We start from the raw sequence: 23,575 nt of genomic DNA on the forward strand, positions 1-23,575 counted from the left end.
GTGATTGCAGAAGATTCAATTTCTGTGTATCGTAACCCTGATTATTTTACTTTGAAGATTGAAGGACAAAGTACTGAAGGTGTACAACCATACAATTTTACTCTTCCTGTCAAGTCCAATTCCCATTTTCAAGATGAACTTGAAAAAGCATTCAAACAACTCGAGCTCCCATTCCATCGTGGAAGAAATGCATCAGGAGATTCATTCTACAGTAGTCAAGGAAGAAGAGATGACAATTTTGATGATGACAATGAATATATTGAAGGAAAATTGCAGACATTGGGCGTGAAAGCAATCGAAATGGAATCTTTCCATTTGCTCGATTTGGCCCGTTGCTCGAAGACCATCTCCGTCAAGGCTTGTGCCGCTACTCTCGTATTAGCTCAACGAGTTAAAAATGTATTCATTGATGTAAATTTGAAACATAGCAGAGAAGAACTCATGGGCAAAGTTGGCCTTGAGGCTATTGTCAACTTGCAATTGTAGACTATGTCTTGTTGTCGTTATTGTTCGATCATCATGAATAACTAAAAAAATAAAACAATTTGATATGTAAAGGGAATTTATTTTAGTTTGTTCAAAGAATTATTATTATTTGAATTGTTGATCGAAATTTCTTGAAATCAACTGGAAATAATTATTTACATAGAATAAATGTTCCAAGAGAAGGTGGTTGTGCCATACTTTTGATGTTCGTCATCCTCAAAATTATCGAAATGCATACTTCTTTTTTCTGTTTTGGCTTTCTCTGTATCTTCTGTATGCTTCACGCAAATGCTTAGGCTCGATGGGTGTATTCAAATTGTCTCCCCATTCTTTCTGTATTGCTTTTGCCAATTCTACCATTTCTCCCACAAAAACTTTGGCAACACCTGCAATAATAATTTCTGCATGCTTGTTTGCAGTGACATTGGAAGATCCACTAATTAATCTTTTCACTACAGGTTTAAATGTACTCCGAATGAAGCATTCATATCTTTCGTATTGAGGATGATCCGCACTAGAAAGCTGTGCAATTAGTCTTTCTTTCTTTTCACTCTCCCGTTTTTCCTTTAATTTTCGTAGTCTTCGCTTTCTTTTTTTGATTGATGATGCCATTGAAGCTGACACCCCCAAATTTGCAATTTCTTCGTCATCATCTTCAGGACCAAGATACATGTCATTTCTTCTCATCATATCACCTCCGTATTCATCTTCGCTAATTTCACTTCCTCCACTTTCACTTCTTGATTCATCATCATCTTCATACTTTTGTCTGTTAATTTCATTATTATTTGATCGAAAATTATCTTCGTCATCGGAGCGATTGTATCGCAAGGCTGTTGTTCCCAAATCTTGGGCAGAGAATGTTGAAGGCAAGGAAAATGAACTCATTTTTTTTATAAGCGAAAGTTCAAGTAATTTGATCTGCAATATTCTTTAAAACAAAGTTGAATACCTTACATTCGTTAAATTTAATACTTTCAACCAGGATATTTAGATTTCGTTTCGAAATTTATGTCGTCTGTGGTTCAACTCGAATAATTATAACGAAAATACATATGAATTTTTGATTTTTCTCTTTTTTTATTGTTTTTTGTGCATTTTCATGAACAACCAATTACTCTTGTTGAGGTGAAGAGGCCAATCTGATCTTCTCATATCTCTTATCATCAATGGCCTTCTTCATGATGCCAAGTGGTGAAAAGTCCTCACCTTCCAACACTGCCTTCATGATGCTTGGTGAGAATCCACCAATCATGGCTACTCCTTGTTCATGGGCGTCATTGGAGACAAAATCTCTAGAACTACCATTCACGTTCCAAAAGACAATTCTTGGAATGTCATAACCAGATTGCTTGTACAAATTCTTCATGTAATCAAAGTTAGCCATGCTTGATCCTGCTGCACTATCAAACTGCATGTCACTAATAACATAAATCGTGGTTGGCATTTCTTCTTGAGTAAGTTTGTTCTTCTTTGCCTCGTTGAGAATCATTTCAAACACCTTGTAAAAGTTGGTGCTCATACCCCATGGCATACGCATAATTTCTTGGACTTTGTCATGAAGAGTGGTCGATGTGATATTGATGAGTTGAGGATCCTCATGGAAGGTAATTAATCGACCCTTAAATGGAGGCATGCTTAGGTGTGAAACGAGTAAACCAATACTGATACAAACTTGCATTGGAAGACCACTCATGGATCCAGAGACATCACAAACAGCGAGAGCATGATCCATGGTACCTAATTTTTCGACCCTCTTCACAATTTCCTTCCATTGCTCTTCAAGAATGGTATCTGTGTCTTGAGAATGAGATCTGTGCATGAATTGAGCAACAATTTCATGAGGTTCCACAGTAGAGGCGTTGACTTTGACTTCACCTTTTTGTAACTTGCTCATATATTCTTCAAATCTTTCCTTATCGTGCTTGAGGAAAGCCTTTTTGAGTTTGTTCATTGCAACACCAGGTACCTTGCTGTACTCAATCGCGTCCCACTTTTTCAAACACATCAATCGCTCAACCACCTTGATGTATTCACGAAGTGGAGAAATGTAATTCTTTCTATACTCAGCCTTCTTAATTCCCAACTCTTTGCAAATCAATTTCACGGCCGAGTACTTTTTATCGTGTTTGCAATTTTCAGAAGGAGCCCACTTGGCACACAAGGTAACAGGCTTTCCTTCATGCATGGCTTTGAAATCTTCCTGTAATTGAGTAGCAAACATCTTGGCAATGGTTGGACCAATCAATCCCTTCTCATTGTTGATATGTCGCAACAAGTCTTCCCATCGTCCATATTCTGGTAAGAGAGATAAATTACAGAGAACATCTTCTGGATGATGATCAATGAGCCAGTTCAAAGCCAAATGGAAAAGATCTCGTTCTCCTTTACCTCCTCGGCAATCTCTCATATAAAACACAAGTTTGAGAGTATCTAAAGGATCTTCCTTCCAGGAAGCCTCGAGTAATTGATAGAGAAAACTTTCTTCCAAACCTCTCACTGTTTTGAAGAATAAATCCACTCGAGCAGATCCAGTGCTAGCATGAGAAGGAGCACATTGTTTGGTAGTGATCATTTTGATGATGATGATGAAATTGTTGTTTTTTTGAACGTGATTGAAATTGAGTTTCTTTTATATCTTTCTGAGACACAATCACGTCGATTGTTTTTTTTAAAATTAGAACTTGAAGATGCAAATTGCAAATACCGAACGACGTTCAGGAGTTCAATTTTGCATTCACAAACTTTTTGATTGGCTTTCAGGAACAGAGAGAGAGCGACGGGAAGACCAACATTTGTGGAAAATGCCATATTGAATGTTAGGCACATTTGTTCAATTCTACATTTCTTTTGATTGATTGAGTACTTGATGAGAGTTTGGATGTTCGAAATTGATTTTTCTTTGGCTATTAATGTTGTTGGAGATGATGAAAAAATCATTGGTGAAGCGAAATATTTTGTTTGTGTTTTTTCTGTCATGACACGGCTGGTGAATGAAGTTTCTTTAGTATTTGTTGTTGAGTTTCGGCATTTTGAATGACTAAATTGAGAGTGTTGGTCTTGCTGTCTGGGATGTACCAGTGTTCAATAACTGATTCAAATCTTTTTAGAATAAATTTAACAAATGAGGATGAGATATTGCTGTCCGAGTAGATTGAGATTGAATTAGTTTGGTTTTTGGGTTGACCAGTTTGTTCAATTTCGAGTTGAGGAGTTTCTAAATGTTTAGTTTCCTGTTTTGGTTGTTGGGTTGGTTCAGGTTTTGGTTGAGGGTGAATTTTTTGCGCTTCATTTTGAGCTTGAGAAATTTTAATTGTTGATTGTTCAGGTTTTGGTTGAGTTGGTTTTGTAACTTCAATTAATTGCTGTACTGTTTGTGTGAGCGTCTTAACAGCATCTTGCAGTTCTTTGATTTGTTGTTGTTGTTGTTCTAAGTGGTTTATGAGTTCTTTGATGGTTTGTTGTTGAGTCATTTTTTTCGATTCGGCAGGAATGCAAAAAAAATGTTAACAAGATCTCTCAGCACACATCCTCTGCGAACGCTGCCACGACTTGCATCTTGTTTATGCTCCTCAAGCCATCATCATCACGGTCATCATCCACTCCTATCAACAAGAAATTTCTCCCTTCTTCACCACAACACCTTACAATTTCTTCAAACATCACACAACAATGATTCTTCATCATTTCCGAAAATTGTTTTATTCGAAGGAGAGAATATCATGACGTCCAAACACAAATTATGTGATCGATTGAAAAAAGTTGGATATGCCGTAAATTTCATGACACCACATAATAATTCATTATTTGCAGGAGAGTTGTTACATAATACGTTCGATGCAGAAGAATTATTTTCAACGTCATTAATCCAACATTTTCTTTTGAATTATTACGGTCATTTAAGTAAATTTTTAGAGAATCCCGAGAAATTCTTTGCTGAAAAGGGAATTAAGAATAATGTTGTCTTTTGTGATGTAAGTGTGGAATGTGACTTTCACAATTAGATTTCAAATTCTTAAATGATGGAATTTTTCGAATTAATATTTTGAATTAATGGTGAATTTACTTTATTTAACGAAACAATCGAACGGTATTAATCAAAATAGGCATCTCCATTATATCCTCTCATCTATGATCCCAATATCGAGAGTGAAGTTCAAAATCCTAACAACAAAGTTGGAGAGCTCTTTCATCATACTCTTCAAATCATGAAAGAAAGAAATGTTCTTGTCATGCAACTTTCTGCAGACAGACATGAAAGTGCCTATCGTCTTGGAAATCACAAATACTTTTATACAGAGGATTGGGCTGATCATCAAGAAAAACAAATTGAATACGATCCAACGACTATTCACATCAAAAACAAACCTGTGGAGCCACTCTCCACTTCTCAATACGATGGAAAATTTCATTACTTTAATGGTACTTATCTAAAGGATGAATTTGAAATTGTAGACTTTGTCTATCACAAATTTAATCAGTTGGCTTCCACTTTTTATGGAAGCAAGGGAATTGAGGTAAGACCATTAGAAACCACTGACACACAACAAGCATGCTGTCTTCTTCTCGAGAACCATTTGGGCATTAAATTCACTCTGCCCTTCTCCAAAGTCTCTGTAAAAACTTGATAGTGACCACATTCATTGAATAGGATGAAAATTATGGACAAACGACTCTTCAATAGGTCATTTGGAAGAGGGTGACTCTCTCCATTCATTTTGTGCCCCCAAAGAGAGAATATATCAAGCTATTTAATTTAGCAGTTAATTGTTGACACAAACATTAAAAAATGTCTTCTCGATTCCGTACTCTCATCACAAACGCCACTCAACTCGTATGCGTTTCATTCAATAAAAACGTTACTCTCCTGAAAGGAGCCGAACAAAACACCATTGAGATTATTTCAAATGGAGCCATGATTATTGGACATGATGGTAATATTGCTCATCTCGGAACCACTCAAGAAATTCAACAAATTATTTCTCGAATGATTTCATCATCAAATAATAATAATAATAATGAGAATAATACGACTTGTTCACTCTCAGATCTCTTTGAAACCATTCTTGATTGTACCGGAAAGAGTGTTATTCCAGGCTTGGTGGACTCTCATACTCATCCCGTATGGAGTGGAGATCGTTGTCATGAATTTGTTTTGAAATTACAAGGAGCCACCTATATGGACATCCATAAGATGGGAGGAGGAATTGGTTTTACAGTAAAACACACTCGTGAATCATCGGAAGAGGATTTATTGAATTTACTCATTCAGAGAGGTCGTAAAATGTTGCGCAATGGTACCACGTTGATGGAAGGAAAATCTGGATATGGACTTGAAACAGAAACGGAAGTGAAAATGTTGAAAGTATTACACCAAGCCAATAAGAAACATGTGGAATTGGGTCTGCCAGAAATTGTTTCAAATTATTTGGGAGCTCACTCGGTTCCCAAGACCACGAATTTGCAAGATTATACTCGACAAATTTTAGAAGAACAAATTCCAGCACTTGCTGAAATGATTGAGAAGGATGAAATTGGACCAAGTTTGATTGATGTTTTTCATGAAAAGGGAGTGTTTGAAACTGAAGAGACGAGACGTGTTCTTTCTGCAGGAAAAGAAAAATTGAGACTTGCCATTAATTTTCATGGAGATGAATTGAACCCAATGGGAAGTGCAGAGTTGGCCTATGAATTGGATGCATTGGCTGTGTCTCATTGTGAACATGTGAGTGATAAGGGTATTGAATTGATGGCTGAAAAGAATATTTGTGCTACATTGCTTCCAACAACAGCTTACATTTTGAGAATTGCATATCCACCAGCAAGAAAGATGATTGAAAAGGGAGTACCTGTTGTCTTGTCCACCGATTTTAATCCAAATGCTCATTGCATGTCTTTGCCTTTTGTGATGAATTTAAGTTGTGTGAACATGAGAATGACCTTAAATGAGGCGCTTGTGGCTTGTACGTTGAATGCAGCTGCATCAATTGGTAAGGCAAGTACACATGGTAGTTTGGCTGTGGGAAAGAAAGGAGATTGTGTTATTATTAACCATCCAAATTGGGAACATTTAATTTATGAATTGTGTGACTCACCAATCTTACACGTCATTATGAATGGAAAAGTTGTCTACACAAACCAACAACTTTAGAGAATACATTAAATTATTTATTGAATTATCCATTATTGAATTTTGACATTTACAATTTCAAACAAAAAAAAATGGGCAACTCAGCAGTAACGAGAGGTAGGCATTCAAAGCACGAAAAGATATTGATTGAATCTTTTGCTTCGGATTTCAGAAAAACAAAGCGATGATCCATGCCACAAGCTTGCATGTAGGTTTATAATTTTATCTTTAATTTTTGAACTATGAATTCATTTAATGAACATCAATCTCTTAATTAAAATGTAAATATATTAATAATTTTACACCCAAACATGCAGGTAAAATACAGACTTGTCTCACCAACAATAATTTCAATCAGAACAAATGTGATGAAGAAATGAAAGCGTATAATGATTGTGTGAAAAAGTTCGCAGAAAAGAAAAAACAAGAGCAATTACAATCTCAATATGAAAAATAATTTAATAATTTTTGAATCATTATTATTAACAACAGAACACAATTTTCTTAACCATAACCAATAACACTAGAGCAATGACTGCCAAACACCAAATCTTGGTAATAAAACTAGTTTTTGTGGAAAATAATTCCAATCCGTCCACAATGGCCTTGAAACTTTTCATAACAATCGAATAAGCAAAATCTAGATAAGTTCCTCCTGCCATTTCTGAAGGATTATTAATTTGTTGAACATCAATTCCAGAGGAAGAATGGGAGCTGGTCTGAATGAGATGTGACACAACTTTCTCGTCTTGGCTCTCTAGAACTTGAATGTAATGCAGGCATCTAGAATTGTGAATCAAGTGGCCGGTAGCATTTCGGGCAAGTAGTTGACTTGCTTGATCGCCATAACCAGGAATTAGTCTAAGGAACAAAGATTTGATTTCTAACTCAAATTGCTTGCTAACAGGAAGTTCGTACCAAATGCATTCATGCTTGTATCGTTCTTCATAGGCAGTTTTTGTCACTTTTGCTAAATGAGAAGACGCATTTACATGAATGTCAAATGTAATTTGTTGCTTCTCTGTCAAGTCATAAGCCATATTGAGTGTAAACATAATACTACAGTAAAGTATGAGGGTAATTAAGGTCTTGTGAGTGATAGAAAAACCATCTTTGAGAAGAGAAGTCAACCACAAACTAAACATGATACCACTCATGACTCTGTACCAAAACAGTAAGTTGTTGATATTATAAAATTCAATTAATTGTAGTAAAAGTTGATTGATGATAGGTTCATCTGGCATTGTATCCACGGTTTGCCCTCCGTCAGTAATTGCAGGAGAAATAGCTTCCATTTTCGATCTCTTAGTTCTTTCCTGCTCTCGAAGTTTTTTCAAATGCTCAACAAGTTTTGCTTTTTGTTCTTCATAGAGATTGAGATGCTCCATTGATTGATTTCTAATGTGGGAAATTTGATGCTGCAATTTAATGACCTCTTTGAGCCTGTATTCAGCCTTTTCTTTCTTTGAGTTAGAGTAGTAATACAGAGCATAGTTAATTCCAGCAACTGCACCACTAATAATACCACCTGCATGTCCAGCAAACACAACAGGAGCCAATGGAGGAAATATAAGAGTAGAGATTGTGCTCAATGCAAAGCATGAAGCGCCAACAAACATGTTGGTCTTTGATCTTTCAACACTGCCACTAAAGAAGTCAGAGTCTTTTTGTATCTGGCTTTTGAGAGAATTCATTTGATCGTTGAGTTTTTCAATTTCTGTTTGGACAGATTCTTGCAATTTCTTGAATTTTTTGGTGAGAGATAGGAAATTCTTATCAAAGCTGTCGTTTAAAAGAGATTTCTCAACAAGTAACACGAGTGATTGAGAGTTTGAGGTGGTTTGAGTAAATCGTTCCTGGGTGATGATAAGGTTTGACATATGTTCAAGAATGGAAATCATTTCATCCAATTTCTTGTGGATTTCTGTTTGATCTCTCTTGAAACCTGCTAATTGTTCAGCTGAATGATGGAAAATATCTTCATAAATCCACAACTCATATAATAACTTGACTGTTTGAGCAGATGATGCAACAACGAGAGCCCACTTTGTGACCGTACAAATATTTTTCCATGAAAAGAATAATCCCATTCTCTTTTCCAATAAATATTTAACGGCTTCAGCTTTGGCGACTAAGTTTTCCTTGTTAGTAATAAAGACTTCAGTGGCGGAAGGTTCAGCACCAGATGCTATTTGTTTGATCGTGTCTGAACCTCGATTAGAAATAAAACTAGTGAGTCCTGTCCACATATTATTTATATTTTGTGCAAAGCCTTTGTTATAGTTATAAGCTAGCAGACCTAAATTTGTAGCTACAAGAAAAGCACTCTCTGGAGTGATAGCTGTTGCAGATGGACGTTGATTGTTATTATTATTATTACTATCATTCGTCCGACTTTCATCATTTGTTTCCGATATTATTGTTGTTTTGGGATTAATCATGATTGAAGAATGGGACGATGATCCATAACAAGTGATCCAAACCATCCCTCGGGCTGATAAAATACTAAAAATCGTTATCAGAACAAGCACTTTGTATCCGAGAAATGGTTGAGGACGATGATGATGAAGGCCACACCCAAGCCTCGTCTTGTGTTTCATTTTTTTGAACACTTCCATAAATGTTATTGTTAATGATATTCTCGAAACTAATTAATAGAACAACTTGAATCAAAGAACGTCCTCTTCGATGGTGTCATACGAACGTCCAAGAGTCAAAACGAATACACAAACCCTTAAGCATGCATCTTTAATTCAATCTTTCAAAACTTTCAAATTCCCAATCTTTTTGCACAACGTCAACAGATGTTACAATTTTTACCTTGTTATTAAATAGCCAGAAGGCGTTGAAATTTTCATGAAGTCTTGTCGTCATTCACAAAAGTGTTTGGATGAGAAATGGATTGTTTTGGAGAGTTTCATGGCTGCTAAACAAAAATTCAAAACGAACCCAAACACAGACAAAAAGTTGTTCAATAAAAATTTCGAAAATCAAAAAAATGTCATCCGCTGCTGAAGATTATTTGTCCTCACTCAAAGATAAAGCCGAAGAAGAAGAAGAACAAGATTTGAATGACCAAAGAGAGCAAGCATCGGAATTTGATGATGAGCATCAGGACCATGCTATGGAAGGCATGAATGAGGAACAACAAGAGGATCAGGATGATGATTTTTATGGAACGTCTTCCACTCTCACCGAAGAAGAGAAAATTAGAATTTTGAGAGAACAAATGGGAGAAGAATACGTCCTTGATGATGATGCTAGCACCAAAAATCAACAGAAAAAACAACACTTCACACAAGAGGAAATTCGGAATTTAACAGACACGAAGAATTTATTTCAATCTCCACTCTTTCGTTTTTCTGTAAGTACTTGATGGTTCATTTCTTCTTTTTGTTATTCACATGAACTATAATCTACCACTTTTTCAACTGAAATAATTCTCATAACCCATGCATACTTTCACCACTGAGTAGTTCGCTGAAGTGTTGAAAAAAGCTTCATTAAATTGGAAAAAGTGCACCAAAATAGAGGATGCATTGAGGTCGTTGAAGGAAATTTTGGACTCTATCTCTCAGTATAAGGTTCAACATTTGGATGAAATTTATTCTTCGAGATTTATTGAGATTTCGGAAAAGACTCGAAAAATGGCTTGCAATGCCCCACAAAGTATTGCAATTGTTGGCTCCTATTTACTGCGAAGCATTGCAAAACCATACAAGAATATCGATGTTGCAGTCACTATGCCTAAGGTATGTTGCATCAACAATGATATGGAATGGGTTTTTAACACTGTGTTCTTCTCAATCATTCAAATGTTTCTATTTTCAATAGGGATTTATCACATCTAAGGACTTTGGAAAAATATATTTTGAAAAGAGAGCTTGTTATCTATGTGCTATTGCCGAACATTTAAAGAAAAATGAAATTTTCTCGCAATTAGAAATAGTACCTTTCAGAGGAGATTATTGGAAGCCAATCATTGTTTCGAATGTGAAAATTGGTAAAAGTTTTTTCAAAATCAGAATTCTTCCATCCATCACGAATGACATTTTTGCTAAAAATTTAAAACCTGAGAGTATTGTTCAATATCACAGAATTGCTGAGGATCAATATTTCCACAAACATTTGGAAATGTTACACAATGAAATGAAAGATTGCCCAGTTTTGGTAGAGACAGCAGTTTTATTGCGTGTATGGGCAAGAAATAGAAATATTTACCAATCGGATGACAGTTTGAACGGTTTTTTACTTTCCATGCTTGTTTTATATTTGTTGTCCCAAAAGAAAATTAACAAGACCATGAGCTCTTTCCAAATGATCAAATTATTGATGAATTGGATTGTTAAATCAAACGAACAAGTTTCTAAGGGCCTATCCTTCTCTCCAAAACCAGTTGACCCCGTATTTGTCAAATCATTTAATGTGGCGTTGATAGACAAGGAAGGAGATTTCAACATTTTCCATAGAGTATCACAAAATGCATGGAATGAATTGAAATCAGAAGCGAAATTGACATTGGCTCAAATGAAAGATGAAACAAGCGTCAAGTCTGTGGAACTACTTTTCCTGACCAAGCACACATTTTGGCACAAATTTGACGCCATTCTCAAAGTGAGCGTTCCAACTTCATTTAAGAACGACGATGAGGTCTCCACGAATGCTCGAATTGCTTCCATTCTCAGTACTGCCTTCGAAGGAAGAGTCAAATATCTAAGAGTGGTCGGCAATGATGAGCATAAGGTTTTTGTTGGACTCGTGTTCACCAAGAATTGGTTGGAGCCTCTCACTAAAGGTCCATCTCCACACAATAAGGAAAAAACTGAAGATTTTAAGAGCTTTTGGGGTAAGAAGGCATTCATGAAGGACTTTAGTGATGGTTCTCTGAGTATTTGCACAGAATGGCAAGTGTCTGATAATGAGTGTTCAGTGAAGGCTATTGAGCAAATTGCAAACTATGTTTTGAAAAAACATTTAGACAAGACTGTTGAATGCTCAGTATCAACATCGTACGTTTATTCCATGTTGAATCTTTCTAAAGTTGAATCTCAAGAAGCCAATGCTGCAATGAGAGAAGCATTTGAAAAGTTAGAATCCATCATTATGGACACAGATATCAATTTAACGCCGGAGAATATTTGTGTGATTTCACCAGAGTTTTATGAAGTTGCCATTACCACTCCAAAGCCTACGAATCCTTTGTTGACTGTTTTGCAATTTAGAAGCAATGCAAAATGGCCAGATAATTTCGAAGCTTTGGACAAGTTGAAACAACTGATCTATCTCAAATATAACGAAGTGTAAGTATTTGTCGAGGAACTTTATATTTATTTTTACTATGCGTTTTTTTACATATATAATACATATATCGATGTTGTATTTATATTTACTCAACAACAACAATTTATAGCTTGAAATTAAAGACTATTCCAACTAGAAGATGGATTGATATTGTTTGCAATGGATTTACATTCCGTGTGGTCCTATTTGTTTCAAAGGAGATTAACCTTATTAAGAGATCAGGACGTAAGTATTATGAGAAGATGATAGTTATTGAAAATGGTTTTGCCAATGATCAGAGGCTCTCAATCCAAATGTACACGAGTTGGAAAAAACACTCAACATCCTTCCCTTACATTGCAAGTACTCTGGAATTTTCAAAAACACTTTCAAAGAGTATGCAGAGACTGTGAGATTGGCAAAGGCATGGGTCAATACTCACTTCATGTCAGACTATTTGGAAGATAGTGTTGTGGAATTATTGTGTATGCATGTCTTTACCGACGTCTATTCCCCTTACAAAGCTCCAAAAACAGCTATTTGTGGATTTTTCAGATTTTTAAGTTTGTTGTCTAGTCATTCATGGTTTGATACACCTCTTTTTGTCAACACCTCTGTTGGTGATGCAGATGTGGAGAATATTCAAAGAGAATTCTCGAGAAGGTCTGAAGAATACGAAAAGTTAGATGCCAAACCAAGCATGTACATTGTTGCTTCATATAACTTGGATTATGTTTGGACGAAAAAGAATCCACCAGCTATTGTAAGTAGTAGGAATCATTCAATTTCATGTTTTGGAAGATTGTTCCTTACCACACCTTCTCACCTAACTTTTTTTACATATTATCTTATACAGATTGTCCACCGAATGGTTCAGCTCGCTAAAAACACAGAAATTGAATTGAATGAGTATATTCTCTCTCGAGTAGAAGAGGCATCATCAAAGCTTCCCTCACTCTTCACAAGTACAGACATGGATGGATACGATCTCATCCTCACTCTCAAGAGTGAACAAGAAATGAGAAACAACAACACCTCTTCATTACCAACTGGATTCAACCCATTTGACTTGTTTTACAGAGACCTCAAAGAACGCTTCTCTCGATTTGGTTTGTTCTTCAAGGACGTTCAAAACACCACCATTACTTTTGCCATAAATCCGAACGTGTGGCAGCCTCAACCAGCTTCGATCACCCACACATGGTGTATGAAACCATTATCCTCTGATAAGAAGAACAACTCGAGTGGTGGAAATAGATCTTCTAATTCCTTCAACAAACTCCAATTCAACGCTGAACAATTCATTCTCGAGATGGAGCAGCTCGGAAAGGGCATTATTCATTCCATCAAAGCCAACGAGCAGTCTTCATTGGTGCCCTACTTGGAGAAGAACCTTTCCAGGACTGGTACTGGCACCACGACGAACATCATCATGTCATCATCTTTGACCACCTCACTAACCGAAAAGCAACAACCGACATCTACTTCAGTGCACAAACGAAAGTTCGCAAAAGAGAGCCGCCGCACAAATGGTGGAGAGAAGAGTGATGATGATGATGCTTCTTCTGGTACTGATGTTGATGTTGTCTCTCACCAACCAAAATCCGAAAATATCAAGAGTACAAACAACAAGAAGAAACCAAAGCTTAAATAATGTTCTTCTTCCCTCATCCACACACACCATTGTCATGTGGTCTTGATTAAAAATAACCCTGAGTTGAGGTCAAATGAAAGGACATCACCACTCTCAACCCGCTTGCATCAAGAAACGGTTTTGAACAACAACAAATGTGCTCTCTCTCCCATATGGGTTTCAATATCATTCGAGTTGTAAAAACCATCTACAAAAACTACAGCCCGTCGTTTAAATCTTTGGCGCTCAACCACAGAAACGTTTCACAAAATAATTACATAAAAAAATAAGGCTCATACATCAAGTGAGAATGGACCAAGATTCATTCATGTTTGATGCTACCCCCAAACGTCGAACGACCTTTACGCCCCGTGAAGGTAATCGCTCATCACTGACTATAAACACCAACAGTACTAAGGGAAGAATGACGGAAGGTGTTTCAAGCCCAACATCATCCCTTAAGGAATCGCCAATTAGATCGAATTCTTACTACAAAACTCCAAAGAGAAGATCCAGCAGCACCACAAAGAGACAAAGTGTTATTATGGACGATGAAAGAGAGGCTGATGATTTCGCTAAATTTCTAAGCCCAACAGGAGAGAAGTTTTACCGAAAACTTTCCGAAGAGGCCGAGATGCAGCAACCACAAACAATCGATACAGAGGAGGATGAAGTAGACTTTAAAGAGTTCCAAAAACTTCTAGAGAAGAGTAAACTGAATGTAGAGAGAGGCGAAGATGATGATTCAGTTAGACTCCTAAGACAACAACTCACTCAAGTACAACAAATCAAATATGAGAATCAAAAGAAGCAAAAACTCATAAATGATTTGCAAAGACAGGTCGACGACTTGTTGCAAGCGAGAGATGAGGGTATTCAATTACGAAACGAGATTAACATTTTGAGAGAACGAGTAAGAGCTAAGGATGAAGAGCTAAAGAGGCTAGAGATTGAATCCAACGATCGTATCACCACACAAAAGGGAGTTGAGAAGCAGCTAAGAGATGAATTGCTTCAACTCCAGCAAGTTCTTACTGAAGAGAAGACCAAAAGAGATGCAGAATCATCTCAATTCAAGAAGGAAATCGAACAAGCAAGAGAAGAAGTTGCTATTTCTGAGATGAAGAGAGGAGAGCTCGAAAAGGAGTTGGCAGACCTTTCCATTTCTTTGAAAGAACAACAAGAGCTTCAAGATAAGAGAAATAAGGGACAAAAAGAGCTTGCCGAGAAACTTCAAGAACAAATCGAGATTCTTCTCAACACTAGATCCGAGCTTACCGACAAGCTCAATGAGGCAGACAACAAACTTAAAAAGAGCCAAAAGTCAATCGAAGACAGAGACTTGGAGATCGACAAGCTCAAGAGAAAGATTGACAGACTCGAGCAAGAAAAGCACGAACAAAACATTACTTTGAACCAACTTCAAAACAACATTATCAATTTACAAGATAAGGTGTCCGAGCTGCATGTGGAAGAGAATTTGGTCGAGGAGCTCAAGAAGGATTTGAGTATCATTCCAGAGCTAAGAAATGAAATCACTTCTACCAGAAAGAAGTTGGAAGAAACTCAAAACCAACTAGACAAAGAGAACCACAGCAAGCAGTTGGTAACTGAGGAACTAAGAAAGATGAGTGAGATCAATGATAATCTCGAGTTGTACATTGCTGATCTCAAGGATGAGAATGACTCTCTCAAGGACAAAATTGACGAACTTTCTAAGGTTAGGGCCGAGAATGATTTCCTCCAACGAGAACTCTCTCATTACAAAGAGACAACTGAACGATTGACAGAGCAATACAATGCTACTGTTCAACAACGAGACCTCAAGGAAAGTGAGATCAACTCAGCCCATGGAGCCTTAGCGAGCGAATTTTATGCCTTGATGAAGACAATTGAGCATGTCATGGAAGGCCACGAGTACAACCGAACTGAAGATGACACTCAAATCAGCAAGAAAGGTATCGAGTCTGTCAAGCCAAACTACAAAGGGCTCAGAACCAAGGTTATGGATTGCTTGGATGAACTCATTCTTTCCAGAGATAAGAACAGAATTTTACAAGAAGAGCTTGATGGCTTATCCAACAATTTCCAAAACCTTAACCATGACCACTCTGACACATATAAGGAGCTGATCAACTTGAAGAAGCAACTCTCCGATAGCGAGAAGGTTTGTAGAGCCCTTAAGGAACAAAAACAAGAGCTTGAAGACAGCGTCAATGAGTTGGAGGAACTCTTAGACAACCATCAAGAAGAAGAAAAGAACAGATTGAGATTTGTCTACTCTTTGTACAAGTTGTTGAAGGAAACTCCAACCAATGACAAGAGAAACGGATCCCCTCTAAGAGGCAGATCACAACCAGCTGAGAGTGATGAGCCTATTAGCTGGGAGACCTTCCAGTCCTTATTCTCTGAGCAAGTGACCACTCACCTCGTTGAAAGAGAATCCTTGAAGAAGGAAGTGGCCTCTCAAAAGGAGAAGCTTAATGACCAAGCACAAAAGCTTGAGGAAGCTTTCAAGACCATTAAGAGCATTACAGAAAAGTATGAAGCTGAGAAGAATGAATTGCAAAAGAAGAGTCAAAACGATCTTGATGAACAACGAAACAAGTTCGAACATCAAATTGAAATGCTTGAAATTGACTACTCTGAAAAGATCAAAGAATTAGAAGACACCCTCCGTGAACTTCAAGAACAATTCTCTGAAACATCTGGCAAGTTGAAGAAGTCAACCATGATTGTTGAAGTTCTAAAGACAGAGCTCAGAGATTCCCAACTCGAGCAAGGAAAGTTGCATGCCGCTCTGAAATTGGTTGCCAGAGGTTTGAGACCAATGAAGAATAGAATTGATGATCTCAAGATGCACAAGTCAGTTCTTAAGTCTCAACTCAAACAATACGAAAGATTGTTGAGAGGTGTGTATGAAACAGTCAAATCTCTATCCAATGAATTTGAAATTATTCATGAATTTGAGTTCCCCAAGGAATTCTCCACTGAAAAGACCAAGACATCTTTCAGAGCAGCAGTTATTGCCGTTATCATTGGAAACCGATTCAACAAGATGCTCAAAGAAAAGAGAGAGGAAAAAGAATCCAATACTCTGTACTATACTGTGGGAGGAGACAAGTTGGCGTTGTTGTCAGCTGATGCAATCAATGATAACAAGGACTTCCAAATTTCCAACGATGAATACAAGGGAGCTGTTCATACTTATCTCCAACTCGTGAACCATCTTGATCCTCAATTTGAAGAGGAGAAAGAAGACTTCTCAATGATCAGAAGTTTGCAAGATGGTCTCTCTTCCAGTATCAACAGACACATTATTACTGGATATAGATTCAACGCATCAGAGGCTTTATCTACTCCAATCAAGAAGCAGGCTAAAAGCATTGTTCATCAAAGCCCACAAAAGAGAGGTTTAAGCGTTGTTCAACAAACAACCATTGGAGTTGTTAAAGCCCTTAGAGAATTGAAGGCTGAAAAGACAAGTCTTCAAAAGAAGACGATGCAATTGACCGAGGAGGTGGAAAGACTTTCAAAGAAAGTTGAGGAGACTGAAGAAATCATCAAGAAGAAGTCTGACTTGATTTCATTCATGGAAAATAGAATTAATGATCTTGAGGAAGAAAATCTTAATCTTGTCGAGCCTGAAAAATATGAACTCATCAAAAAGGAAGTTGAAAAGCTCAGATCCAACTATACTACAGTTCAATTTGAGAAAGAGCAATTCAAACAAGAATTTGAATCTCAACTTAGTCAACTCAACCAATACAGATCAGACTTGCAAGAATTGCAAGATCAACTTGCTGAGAAGTCACAAAAGCTTGACTCTGCCTTACGAGAATTGGACTTGAAGAGAGAAGAATGCAATAAGCTGTTCAACACCTCAAAGAAGACTACAGAAATGCTCTCTGAATTGGAGAAGGAAAAGAGCAAGTATGAGAATATGGTGTCTGATTTAAGACAAAAACTATTCAAGAAGCCAGGCAAAGATAACTCAATCTTTAGTGACAGCGAGCCAGTCTCATCCTCCTCTTCCACAACTGCTACTCCATCTACTTCCAAGTACATTTCATCTGCCACTAAGTCAAGCGCTTCATCCTCTGTTCAATCTCTCAAGACAGAAGAAACTCCAAAGCCATCTTCAGCATATTCCTCTCAAAAATCGACACCTTCCTCTTCATTTGGCTCTGTCAAGAAGAAGGTGGAAAGAGATTTGTCTGCAAGCCATAAGATTATGAAGACACTCAACGAATCCAACGCAAAGACCAGCAGAGAAGTTCAAGAATTGGACAAGGAACTCAAGAATGCAAGAGCTCACTTGGCTGAGTTACAAAATAGCTTGAGCCTCAGTGGAAGCAGTCCAGCAAGAAAGATGACAAGCCCTGGCAGAAAGAGAGGCATGACTGTTGAAGAAATTTTAAACAGATCCAATGAGTTTGACTATGATCAATATGAAGAAATGACCTCTTCATCTCGCTCGAAGAAATACTCTCAATACTAGATGTGTTCTGTACATTTCGAGAAAAATAAATTCAATTTTTCGTTTGAATAAAAATGCTTCCTCGGTCATTGTTGCTTGGCAACAGCTCCACTTCTCGCTTCAAGAGATTCAATCCATTAAAATTTATTCTCGCTTCTCATCGGGATTGTACATATCAACACAGCATGAAATATTTATCAAACAATTATTCTTCCTATTTATTTAATAATTTTTCAATTCATTATGTTCCGACGATGGCAAGACAACAGCAATATCACACCACGCTTCAGCCTCTTAACAATTATGATGAAGAGTCCAATGATGCTATCGGAAAGTACACATTTAAAGTCAATCAACAAGTTGAGCAATATTTAAAGCAAGCCAGACAAAGACATCAAGAGCTCTCCAATTCTGTCTATTCGGGCCAACCAACAAAACCAACACAATTTGTTGAACTGAAGTTTTTCACTAAAGTAACAGAATTAACTGATAAATATGAAAATTTGAAAACACAATTAGCACAACTCGAAGAAATGAAACAAACAGAAACAGATCCCGAATTAAAACAAATGGCAAAAGAGGATTATATTGAAACAGAAAAGGAATATTTGAAAATTCAGGATAATTTAATTGGAGTGTTACTGAATGCTCCTCAATTAGATAGCAACGAAGTTCAAATTTCTTCCAATAATAACGCAATTATCGAAATTAGACCAGGAACAGGAGGCGATGAGGCTTCTTTGTTTGCAATGGAATTATTTAAAATGTATGAAAAGTATGCCTTGGCTAAAGGTTGGAAATTTGAAGTATTGAGCTTGAGTGTAAACTGTGGAGGAGAAGGGTGCAGAGAAGGAATTGCGCTCATTTCAGGTTCATCGTACGGTGGAGATGATGACTCGGCATTGGGTGTTTACGGAAGTATGAAATTTGAAAGTGGTGTTCATAGAGTTCAAAGAGTACCAGTTACAGAGTCACAAGGAAGAGTTCATACATCGTCTGCATCAGTGGTAGTTTTGCCAGAGATCACTGAATCAGACATTAAGATCAACTTGTCAGATGTAAAAATTGAGACAATGAGAGCGAGTGGAGCAGGAGGACAACATGTGAACACCACAGACAGTGCCGTGCGTTTGACTCACATTCCTACAGGTACAACTGTGTATATTGCCGATGAAAGATCACAACATCGAAATAAGGAAAAGGCCTTCAAAATTTTGCATTCACGACTTTTCCAAAAACAACAAGAAGAGAAAATGCAGAAAATGACATCTGAAAGAAAGGAACAGATAGGAAGTGGAGATAGATCTGAAAAAATTAGAACCTACAATTTCCCTCAGGACAGAATTACAGATCACAGGATTTCCTATACTCAATTTGGTTTGGATAAGATGATGGATGGTGAAATATTAGACTCGTTTGTTGAAATGCTCTCAAAGCAACAGAAAATGCAACAATTCTCAGCCATGTTCGAAAAACAAGAGACTGTCCAGTCAAAACCGGCTAAGAAGAAATAAATTAAGGACTCATTGTTATATTTTCAATGGTTGATGTGTTAAAGTTATCTATTGGTGCAGAAGAGCTGGTTGTACTGCCTGCGCTGCTGGATGAATGAAATATTCCTGAAAATAAACTCCATAATGTGCTCATGATATAAAAAGCTATGGAAATGAGTGGAATTCTGTGATTAAACACAACCAAAATCACCACCACATAAAATAAGAAACACACAAGAGTAATGAAATGGTCTCGTCTTTCCTTCCATTTCAACTCTCTAATTAATTTGGTGCTTTGATTAACCTTGTCTTGATATTCATCCTGTGACTTTACAGCCTTTTGAAATATACTTGATTGTTCTGAGAGTTGCTCCATTGAATTGGATGTTCTTTCCAAATTTTGTGCAATGATGGCTTTTGTTCTTTTCAAAGAGTCAGTAATTTTTCGCGATTGTCGTGATTGTTGTTTTCCACTTTGATTTGATTTTAAAGCCTTCCTCTCTTCCGATGTTGATGATCCCAATAATTTTCCTTTTTTGATTGATGTTTCATGTTCCTTGTTACTGTATATTTGAACAGCCTTCCGAAGATTGACTTTTAAATTAGAAACTTGTTTCTTCAACTGTGGTAATCTTCCCAAAATTCGTCCATAGCAAGTCTCTAAATGATGATTCACCGATGGATCTTTAATCTTTTCTTCACAATACAATTCCAATTGATTCATCATTTCCGATGAGAGTTTCAACCCTTCATCAATATTAAATTTTAAAGATTCAATATCGGGAATGATTGCTACTGTTTCTTGTATCTTTACAATTCCTTGTTCAATCGTGTACACTAAATTAGATATTTCTTCAATAATATTCATGGCATGTTTAATTTCATTTTCGGTGGTGGTTGGTGATGTCATTTTTTTGTCTTGTGAGAGCTCTCAACGCGCTGTGACAGAGAAATCAACGTTCTGCTCCATCAAGAGAAAGTTCAATCGGACTGACCTGTGAAGATCTTCTCAGGCCTCTCAGAAGATCTTGAGGTCAAACCAATTCAAATTAAGGCAATTTTTGTACCATTGCACTGCCAGTACTACTGCATCTTGTCACTCCAAAGTTGGTCAATTCTCAATTTCCTCTTTTAGATTGTGATGAATGTGGGTGCTCTTTGAAATATTCGTATTGGAGTTCTAATAGATGTTGAATTTTACTACTCAATTTCCATTCTTCAAATTCGTTGATTCGAAAGTGTTTGTCAATTGTCACACCCAAATTTCAATCAACATCCATTTCTAAGAGAAACTCTGTTTTAGAGAATCGTTGTTCGAACCTATAAAACATGTTGACAACATGGCAACCTTGGCTCTCATTCAAAAAAAACAAATCAAATATGAGATTTCTAATCCTTGCCTTATTGCTTGCAATTTCAATTGCAGTATTCGCCTTGTGTGGTGCAGAATACTCAGTCGCGGAAAGCTCTGCTCTCTCTACCTATCTTCCACGAAAGAGAAAGAACAAGTATGGAAGAAAATATGGTAGAAAGTATGGCAAGAAGTACAGAAAGTACGGAAGAAAATACCTTAAAAAATACGGTAGAAAGTATGGTAGAAAGTACAGAAAATACGGTAGAAAGTATGGCAAGAAGTACAGCAAGAAGTATGGCAAGAAGTACAGAAAGTATGGTAGAAAGTATGGCAAGAAGTATGGCAAGAAGTACAGAAAGTACGGAAGAAAATACGGCAAGAAGTATGGCAATAAGTACTGTAGAGCTCGCCGTTTTAAGAAGAGAAAGTACTAATCTTAGCCAATTACCAGTCATCTCAGTTTTTAAACATTTTTGTCATTCTTTGTGAGACCCAATAAACGGAATTTCATGAAATGGTCATGTTGACAACATTTGTGAGAACATTACTTGAATCTATGCTTGTCCACAAAATCTTGTTGTACTTCTCGTTCCGTGCTTTCTAGTACTTGAATCACTGTGATGACCATTATGATGAGCAATTCTCGTATAGGATGTAATGAATATAGAACTCACCTCTATGAATTTTTATGTATTGATGTGTCGAGTATTTTCTGTACACATCTTTGATTTGCTCCAATGATTTTCCAAGATAATTCAATTCATTTTGAAATAAATCTTCATAGCGATAATATTCTTTTTTAAACATGATAAATATTTCTCGAATTCCAGAAATGTATTCTTCAATAATTGTGAAATTAAATTGAGATTTTTCGTTTCGTTTTCCTTCCATACTAGAGAGTAATTCCCCATGCAATTGATGATAAAATAAATCTGCCTCTTGTTGAATGGCATCTAATTGATTGCAAATATTTTCAAATTTTCCACTAATAAAAGTACATGAATAAATTTTCAAATGAAATTAATTGAACCACACGTACAGACTTGCGAGAATCATCTTGTACTTTTCATCCAATTTCCGTAAATAAGTTCCTTGAATCATGCTCACTGTCTGAGGAAAATATTGAAAAATTCCAAAACCCGATGATGATTGTCCACTCAATATTAAATGATTGTTTTGATGACGTTCATCACCAATTTGGGAGTGGTCCTCGCATGATCCTCCTCCGACAATATCCCAACTCGACAAATCTCTCACCAATCCGATAAAACAATCACAATTTTCTTTGTGTAACGCTTGCCAGCTCTCTGTCAAATCAAATACTTTCAACATGAGCTTTTTAAATTTTGAATTGACTCCTTCCATCGCATCAGCTTGAATTCTGGGCGTATTTCGTGTGGTAAAATATTGAATTTCAATATTTTTTTAAAACACAATTTTTGAATTTTTCTTTTCGTAACCATAATTTATTTTCGCAAAGAGAGAATTTGCGAGGAATGACTGTCGCAAGCTTTGGAATTTGTTTGCATGGGATGGAACCTTTGTGTTCACATTGCTAACAGAAAGAGATGATGATGACTCATCTTTGTACACCTCTGAGGACAATGTGAGGAAGAACAAAAGACTTTCGCATCTAATCTGAATCAGATTTGCTTAAATTTGACTTTTTCAACAGAGTTTGGCGCATTCAGCATTCGAATAAAAATCTGACATAGACAAACAAGGAGTTTCACTCGAACGTTCCTACAAACGTTCACACGTTCTTTGCAATGAATCTTCTGCAACCTAGCTTCACAAGTGTCCACAAATTTTGAAATTTGAATTTGGGTGTCTTTTTGTTCATGACTAGCAGCTTCAATGGTCCAATTCCCGCCATAATTTGATTACAGCGGCAGTTGTGCCAAGAAATAATTTTTGTATGATGCAAGTTTAAAAAAATGATGACACAAGAGATGAGTGCTGAAAGCACTTCCCCAGCAAATACACTTGTAAAATATGATACTCCAATATTATTGTCGGAAGCAATAAAGAAGAAGGGAAATAAGGCTCTCATGGGCACCAGTGGGAAAAACAAAGGCCAGGCTTTGCCACCAATTCAAGTGGTCGGAGCAGAACGAATGACGCAAACTGAAGATATTTTGAATTCTATACTTCCTCCCGTGGTGTTTTCGGAGAACAATCAACAATGGATTCAATATGTTTCGTCAACTCCTGCCACAAGATTGGATGTTACAAATTTAGAAGAGGCTCTTGACGCACAGCTTTTGAAGAGAAAAGCAAAGGAAACAGGAATTTGCCCTGTCAGAGAAGAGCTCTACTCTCAATGCTTTGATGAGCTCATTAGACAAGTAACTGTAAATTGTCAGCAGAGAGGTCTGCTGTTGCTACGAGTGAGAAACGAGATACGAATGACTATCAAGGCGTACAAACAGTTATACGAAAGCAGTGTAGCGTTTGGAATGAGAAAATCATTGCATGCAGAGGACGGGAAAACAGAAATGGAGCTCAAAATTATCCAACTTGAGAAAGATAAAACTGAATTAGAAAAACAAGTGAAAGAATGGCAAGCCAAATGCGAGGCAACTGAAAAACGAGAGCGAGAAAAGAGTAAGCAAGAAAAGAAGAAGTTCGAAGAAGAAATTGCATTTTTGAAAAAACAAAATCAGCAATACGCACAAGAGCTAGAAAGATTAACAATGGCAAAGCCAAATAAATAAAT

The 23,575-nt window shown here is 36.8% G+C and overlaps 14 protein-coding genes across 14 annotated transcripts; 8 read left to right on the forward strand and 6 right to left on the reverse strand.

The window, feature by feature from the left end:
* Nucleotides 1-708: 708 nt before the first annotated feature.
* On the reverse strand, nt 709-1,374 carry FDP41_003421 (uncharacterized protein; the record flags this gene model as incomplete). The annotated part of the gene is made up of 1 exon (XM_044706724.1): nt 709-1,374. The coding sequence occupies one exon, from the start codon at nt 1,372-1,374 to the stop codon at nt 709-711; it is 666 nt and encodes a 221-aa protein (XP_044562142.1).
* A 226-nt stretch (nt 1,375-1,600) lies between these two features.
* FDP41_003422 (uncharacterized protein) lies at nt 1,601-3,061 on the reverse strand (the record flags this gene model as incomplete). The annotated part of the gene is made up of 1 exon (XM_044706725.1): nt 1,601-3,061. The coding sequence occupies one exon, from the start codon at nt 3,059-3,061 to the stop codon at nt 1,601-1,603; it is 1,461 nt and encodes a 486-aa protein (XP_044562143.1).
* A 400-nt stretch (nt 3,062-3,461) lies between these two features.
* FDP41_003423 (uncharacterized protein) lies at nt 3,462-3,959 on the reverse strand (the record flags this gene model as incomplete). The annotated part of the gene is made up of 1 exon (XM_044706726.1): nt 3,462-3,959. One exon carries the CDS (start codon nt 3,957-3,959, stop codon nt 3,462-3,464), a length of 498 nt encoding a protein of 165 aa, XP_044562144.1.
* Nucleotides 3,960-4,208: 249 nt separating this feature from the next.
* FDP41_003424 (uncharacterized protein) lies at nt 4,209-5,114 on the forward strand (the record flags this gene model as incomplete). Its single annotated transcript, XM_044706727.1, has 2 exons — nt 4,209-4,460; nt 4,593-5,114. 2 exons carry the CDS (start codon nt 4,209-4,211, stop codon nt 5,112-5,114), a joined length of 774 nt encoding a protein of 257 aa, XP_044562145.1.
* Nucleotides 5,115-5,275: 161 nt separating this feature from the next.
* Nucleotides 5,276-6,637, forward strand: FDP41_003425 (uncharacterized protein; the record flags this gene model as incomplete). The annotated part of the gene is made up of 1 exon (XM_044706728.1): nt 5,276-6,637. The coding sequence occupies one exon, from the start codon at nt 5,276-5,278 to the stop codon at nt 6,635-6,637; it is 1,362 nt and encodes a 453-aa protein (XP_044562146.1).
* Nucleotides 6,638-6,708: 71 nt separating this feature from the next.
* FDP41_003426 (uncharacterized protein) lies at nt 6,709-7,073 on the forward strand (the record flags this gene model as incomplete). Its single annotated transcript, XM_044706729.1, has 3 exons — nt 6,709-6,733; nt 6,789-6,824; nt 6,934-7,073. The coding sequence occupies 3 exons, from the start codon at nt 6,709-6,711 to the stop codon at nt 7,071-7,073; spliced, it is 201 nt and encodes a 66-aa protein (XP_044562147.1).
* A 25-nt stretch (nt 7,074-7,098) lies between these two features.
* Nucleotides 7,099-9,057, reverse strand: FDP41_003427 (uncharacterized protein; the record flags this gene model as incomplete). Its single annotated transcript, XM_044706730.1, has 1 exon — nt 7,099-9,057. The coding sequence occupies one exon, from the start codon at nt 9,055-9,057 to the stop codon at nt 7,099-7,101; it is 1,959 nt and encodes a 652-aa protein (XP_044562148.1).
* Nucleotides 9,058-9,614: 557 nt separating this feature from the next.
* FDP41_003428 (uncharacterized protein) lies at nt 9,615-13,550 on the forward strand (the record flags this gene model as incomplete). The annotated part of the gene is made up of 6 exons (XM_044706731.1): nt 9,615-9,980; nt 10,093-10,368; nt 10,451-11,916; nt 12,027-12,142; nt 12,196-12,659; nt 12,753-13,550. The coding sequence occupies 6 exons, from the start codon at nt 9,615-9,617 to the stop codon at nt 13,548-13,550; spliced, it is 3,486 nt and encodes a 1,161-aa protein (XP_044562149.1).
* A 307-nt stretch (nt 13,551-13,857) lies between these two features.
* FDP41_003429 (uncharacterized protein) lies at nt 13,858-18,030 on the forward strand (the record flags this gene model as incomplete). Its single annotated transcript, XM_044706732.1, has 1 exon — nt 13,858-18,030. One exon carries the CDS (start codon nt 13,858-13,860, stop codon nt 18,028-18,030), a length of 4,173 nt encoding a protein of 1,390 aa, XP_044562150.1.
* Nucleotides 18,031-18,083: 53 nt separating this feature from the next.
* Nucleotides 18,084-19,523, forward strand: FDP41_003430 (uncharacterized protein; the record flags this gene model as incomplete). The annotated part of the gene is made up of 1 exon (XM_044706734.1): nt 18,084-19,523. The coding sequence occupies one exon, from the start codon at nt 18,084-18,086 to the stop codon at nt 19,521-19,523; it is 1,440 nt and encodes a 479-aa protein (XP_044562151.1).
* A 1-nt stretch (nt 19,524) lies between these two features.
* Nucleotides 19,525-20,412, reverse strand: FDP41_003431 (uncharacterized protein; the record flags this gene model as incomplete). Its single annotated transcript, XM_044706735.1, has 1 exon — nt 19,525-20,412. The coding sequence occupies one exon, from the start codon at nt 20,410-20,412 to the stop codon at nt 19,525-19,527; it is 888 nt and encodes a 295-aa protein (XP_044562152.1).
* A 470-nt stretch (nt 20,413-20,882) lies between these two features.
* Nucleotides 20,883-21,290, forward strand: FDP41_003432 (uncharacterized protein; the record flags this gene model as incomplete). The annotated part of the gene is made up of 1 exon (XM_044706736.1): nt 20,883-21,290. One exon carries the CDS (start codon nt 20,883-20,885, stop codon nt 21,288-21,290), a length of 408 nt encoding a protein of 135 aa, XP_044562153.1.
* A 110-nt stretch (nt 21,291-21,400) lies between these two features.
* FDP41_003433 (uncharacterized protein) lies at nt 21,401-22,221 on the reverse strand (the record flags this gene model as incomplete). Its single annotated transcript, XM_044706737.1, has 3 exons — nt 21,401-21,471; nt 21,531-21,841; nt 21,896-22,221. 3 exons carry the CDS (start codon nt 22,219-22,221, stop codon nt 21,401-21,403), a joined length of 708 nt encoding a protein of 235 aa, XP_044562154.1.
* Nucleotides 22,222-22,793: 572 nt separating this feature from the next.
* FDP41_003434 (uncharacterized protein) lies at nt 22,794-23,573 on the forward strand (the record flags this gene model as incomplete). Its single annotated transcript, XM_044706738.1, has 1 exon — nt 22,794-23,573. The coding sequence occupies one exon, from the start codon at nt 22,794-22,796 to the stop codon at nt 23,571-23,573; it is 780 nt and encodes a 259-aa protein (XP_044562155.1).
* Between the last annotated feature and the right edge of the window lie 2 nt (nt 23,574-23,575).

Source organism: Naegleria fowleri (assembly GCF_008403515.1).
Source record: "Naegleria fowleri strain ATCC 30894 chromosome Unknown tig34, whole genome shotgun sequence".
In the NCBI taxonomy this organism is placed as follows: domain Eukaryota; phylum Heterolobosea; class Eutetramitea; order Acrasida; family Naegleriidae; genus Naegleria; species Naegleria fowleri.